The 4,476-nt window shown below is 36.4% G+C and overlaps 1 protein-coding gene across 1 annotated transcript in view; it reads left to right on the plus strand.

The window, feature by feature from the left end:
* Positions 1-118: 118 nt before the first annotated feature.
* LOC107702010 (trafficking protein particle complex subunit 10) overlaps positions 119-4,476 on the plus strand; it is a gene marked incomplete at its 5' end in the record, with an annotated part of 6,197 nt that continues 1,839 nt past the window's right edge. The window contains 3 exons of the mRNA XM_016504188.1: positions 119-358; positions 1,492-1,663; positions 3,807-4,001. Coding sequence (XP_016359674.1) covers positions 119-358; positions 1,492-1,663; positions 3,807-4,001 — 607 coding nt within the window. The remainder of the gene's footprint in view (positions 359-1,491; positions 1,664-3,806; positions 4,002-4,476) is intronic.

A 4,476-nucleotide genomic window follows, 5' to 3' on the forward strand; every position in this document is an offset into this window, starting at 1 on the left:
GTGTCTCTGTGTGGGTGTGGTTGTGTCTCTCTTGTCTCTGTGTCTGTCTCTGTGTGGGTGTGTGTCTGTGTGGGTGTGTGTCTCTGTCTCTGTGTGTGTGTCTCTGTGTGGGTGTGGTTGTGTCTCTCTGTCTCTGTGTCTGTGTGTGTCTCTGTGTCTGTGTGTGTGTGTGTGTGTGTGTGTGTGTGTGCAGCTGGCATTCAGGCAGCAGTGTGTGTTCAGCGTGTGGGAGCTGCGATGGAGCGGTGTGTCTCCCGTCTCTCTGCACTGTGTGTTCTCGGCTGCTTTCGCTCCTGCAGACGCTCCGGACACGGCGCTCAAACCCTACAGATATGACTTCGCTTTGGAGCGAGTTTCGGTGAGTGCAGACGGATCTGATCTGAGCCGTGTGTGTGGCTGCATTCCACTTAGGATTGTGCGATATATATTGTCTGCGATAATAACAAAATTGTTGTTTTAACGATGTGCGATTTGACATTAGAGTATTTTGTGAAAAGCAAACAAAACACATTTACATAGTGCATGCATACATCACGTGATGAAGTCTAGTGAGTTAAACTAGTGCACGTGCGCATTTACAGTGCGTTCTTTCACTGCATGATTCAGTCTATTAAAATGCATTTAGAATGATTGCATAATTCAAGACATGGGGACAGAAAATGTATATATTTATATCATTCCATATAGTTAATCAATATCACACGAAGAATGCCTTTTTTCTCCAAAAATCAGCTTGATTACAAATGTGATATAGAATTTATACAACAGTTCAATAAACAAGAAGTTAATATTAAGAGACTTACGTTTTAGACGCCATATTGCCTGTTTTTGCGCTATTTCGGCAACAAAAAGTTCGGCTCTTTTCAAAGATTTGGCTCTTACGGCTCCCAAATGGCTGCTCTATTTCGACAACAGAAATAATTCCAAACACAGCCACAGCACTGTTTTGCGTCTCTGAGCAACACGACGGTGTTTGGTTCCTGAATGAATCAGCTGTTTAAATGATTCGGTTCAGTCGCAGTGACTCACTTATTAACAGTGACTTGCTGCCACCTGCTGGCGGTTTTAATTTCACATTTAAAGTTTCTTTTAATTTTTAAATAATTTCAAATATCAGTATTTGACGTTTTATGTTTAAAATATCAAAATGTTATTTATGTTTTTGTAACGGCAGGTTACCATGTCTCTCAGAGCTGCATTAAACAGTGTGTAAATACATAATACTAAATGCCACTTCAGACGCAGCTTCTGTGTTTCCTCTGCGTTGCAAAGATGAATTTTATTGATACTGATTTCATTTGCTTGGTAACAACCCAAATGTCTTATTATTCTAACTGACTGGTTAAATGTTTTTTGGAAAAAATGGCTTTATAAAGGTAAAAATGCCCATGTGTGTGTGTCTGTCTGTGTCTGTGTCTGTGTGTGTGTGTGTGTCTGTCTGTGTGTGTCTGTGTGTGTGTGTGTCTGTGTGTGCGTGTGTGTGTGTGTCAGACTCTGTTGAGTGTGTGTGCAGAGATCCGGCCGGCGGAGGGAGAGCGGCACTGTCGCACCGGTTCTCTCTGCAGGCTGGAGGTGTCTCTGACGCGTCTCTCTGAATCCAGCGACTCAGACGAGGAGTGCAGCGACACCGACGGCCCGCGCACCACCAGGCTCCTGTATGAAGGTACAGCTCAGCAAGACACTGGGGTTTGTCAAGTCAAGTCACCTTTATTTATATAGCGCTTTTAACAATACAGATTGTCTCAAAGCAGCTTTACAGTGTTAAATAGGAAAATATTGTGTCAATAATGCAAAAGGATAATAGTAAACACTCAATTTTCAGTTCAATTCAAGTCAAGTCAAGTCTGCTTTATTGTCAATTCTTCCACATGTACAGCACATACACACAGAGAATTGAAATTGCGTTACTCTCAGACCCTTGGTGCATACAGATAACACTAACAGTAGAACATAAATACAGATAGATACAGATCAAATATAAAATACAACTATACTAATATACAAATAAGGTAAAAATGTAAAAAAAATTTAAAAAAATATATAAAGCAGCACGCATGGCAGATAGAGTGCAAACCAGTGAAGTAAACAACAGTGCAGATATAATGATTGTAGTGCAAAAAGAGCTTATTCAGACTGATTAAAGTGACAGTGTGTGTGTGTATTTGGGCACCTGCAATGCAGAGGGCTTTGCGGGTGAGACGGGTGTTGTAAATTCATCGTTGAATTCAGTGATGTTATCATCCAGCTTAGTTCAGTTTAAATAGTATCTGTGCAATCAAGTCGACGATATCGCTGGAAATGAAGTGTCCCCAACTAAGCAAGCCAGAGGAACCAAAACTCCATCGGTGACAGAATGGAGAAAAAACCTTGGGAGAAACCAGGCTCAGACAAAACCAGCAGTTCAGTTCCATGCTGCAGCAAAGTCAGATTGTGCAGAGGACAATCACTGTGTGCGTAGTTAATAAGCACGCTGACATCACCCATAGCAACGAGCTCAGCCCCGCCCCCTTACTCTGAGCTTAAGACTTCTCTCTGTTCCTCAGTACAAGTTTGTCTCAGCAGCTTTGTGAATAGAAAATTGGAGTTGGGATAACCTTCAAAACCAAAAAAGATGCATGTGAAAACGTGTGCAAATAAATGCAGTGTGTTTCTAAAATGTTTATGTTCCGAGGCAGGTTGCCGGAAACAGCAGTTTTAGGATAGTTTGTGGTTTAGGAGTCCTCTTCACTGCTCCTAACCTTTCACAGATTTAGGAGCTAGTTTTAGCACTAAACACTTTGTGAAAATATAATAAATGAAAATTTGATTAAAATACTACAATTCCTTTACAACAAAACATTGCATTTTTTATTTTTACTTCTATTTTTATTTTCCTTTTATTTTATTAAATGCTACAATTCAGAGGTTACTGTATAGCTTAATATTTTAGGTTTAATTGTGCTGTGATACGTTTTCCCAACTAGGACTTGTGATTTAATAAATAGCTAATGATTAAAAAACAACAATTTCTTTAGAACAAAACATTGCCGTTTTATTTTTGTATTAAGTGCTGCAAAACAGAGGTTTAGTGTATAAATGTACAGTATGTTGTTATGTTTTCCAGACTTTTTGTATATTTCATATTTATTTATTTGTGTTTATATTAGTGCTGTCAAATGATTAATCGCATCCAAGATAAGTTTTTGTTTACATAATATGTGTGTGTTCTTTGTATATTTATTATGTTTATATAAATACACACACACAGTAAATATTTAGAAAATATTTACATATATTTATTTTCTTATATATTTTTCTGAAATATATACTGTATGTGTGTGTATTTATTTATACATAATAAATATACACAGTTCACACATATTATGTAAACACACATATTATGCAAACAAAAACTTTTATTTTAGATGCGATTAATCGTTTGACAGCACTAATATATGGTATTTTAGGTATTTAAGGTCTTGCATCTTCTAATACTTAATTTAATAATTAGAAAAATGCATGTTACAATGGTCACCCCAAATGACATATAAAGAAATACAAAACAAAACTGTCTTTTTAAATCATCAGTTTTAAAATGTAAAGAGGTTTTTTTTAATCCATGACTATTAAAATAATAATGATTTTTTTATTATTACTATTATTAAAAATGTAAACAATAAAATAATAAATTTTAATAATGCTGTTGTACTGTAAAGTTATTTAATACTTTTTTATACTTTATTTTGAATCATCATTTTTTAATAATGTAAGGATGTTTTCCTTTAGTGTTTGGCTTTAGTTGTATAAATAATCGAGATGATTACCTGTGTTTGTGAACAACAGTAACTGGGCGGTGTGCGGGAAGAGTTCAGGGGTCGTTTCCATGCCGGTGGCTGCCATGGCGACACACAAGGTTCACATGGAGGTCATGCCGCTGTTCGCGGGTCACCTGCCGTTTCCCAACATCCGTGTGTTTAAGTACCTGCCACACCACAGCAGCCCCGTCATCCCACCTGACACAGGTCAGACACCATGATGCTCTCTGCTTCTGTTTGATGCTTTAGTGTCAAGTGATGCTTTCATCACATTAAACTCTTCTGCTTTTATGAATGAATCCAGAGATGCCCAAAGCTGGCCTTTGATTTTGGCCCATCATGACATCATAAGAGGAGGGGAAAAACATGCCATTGAAGCATATTTTCATTTCAAATTGATATATTGTTATATACAAATTAATAAATTAAAACACAATAAAAAACAACTTAATTTAATACATTTTAATGCAATATAATTGGATATGATGCAATATTTATTTTTGGCTCATGACCCTCAATGAAGTTTGTTTTTTGGTTGTTTGTATTTAATCAGTGTTTTAATATGTAATCAAATGAAAATACAACAATTACTTTACAACAAAGCACTTTTTATATTTTATTACTGTTTATTTATTATTGTTATTATTATTATTATTATTATTATTATTATTAAGTGCTGCCC

Source organism: Sinocyclocheilus anshuiensis, unplaced genomic scaffold (genome assembly GCF_001515605.1).
Source record: "Sinocyclocheilus anshuiensis isolate Anshui unplaced genomic scaffold, SAMN03320099.WGS_v1.1 scaffold250, whole genome shotgun sequence".
Taxonomy (NCBI): Eukaryota; Metazoa; Chordata; class Actinopteri; order Cypriniformes; family Cyprinidae; genus Sinocyclocheilus; species Sinocyclocheilus anshuiensis.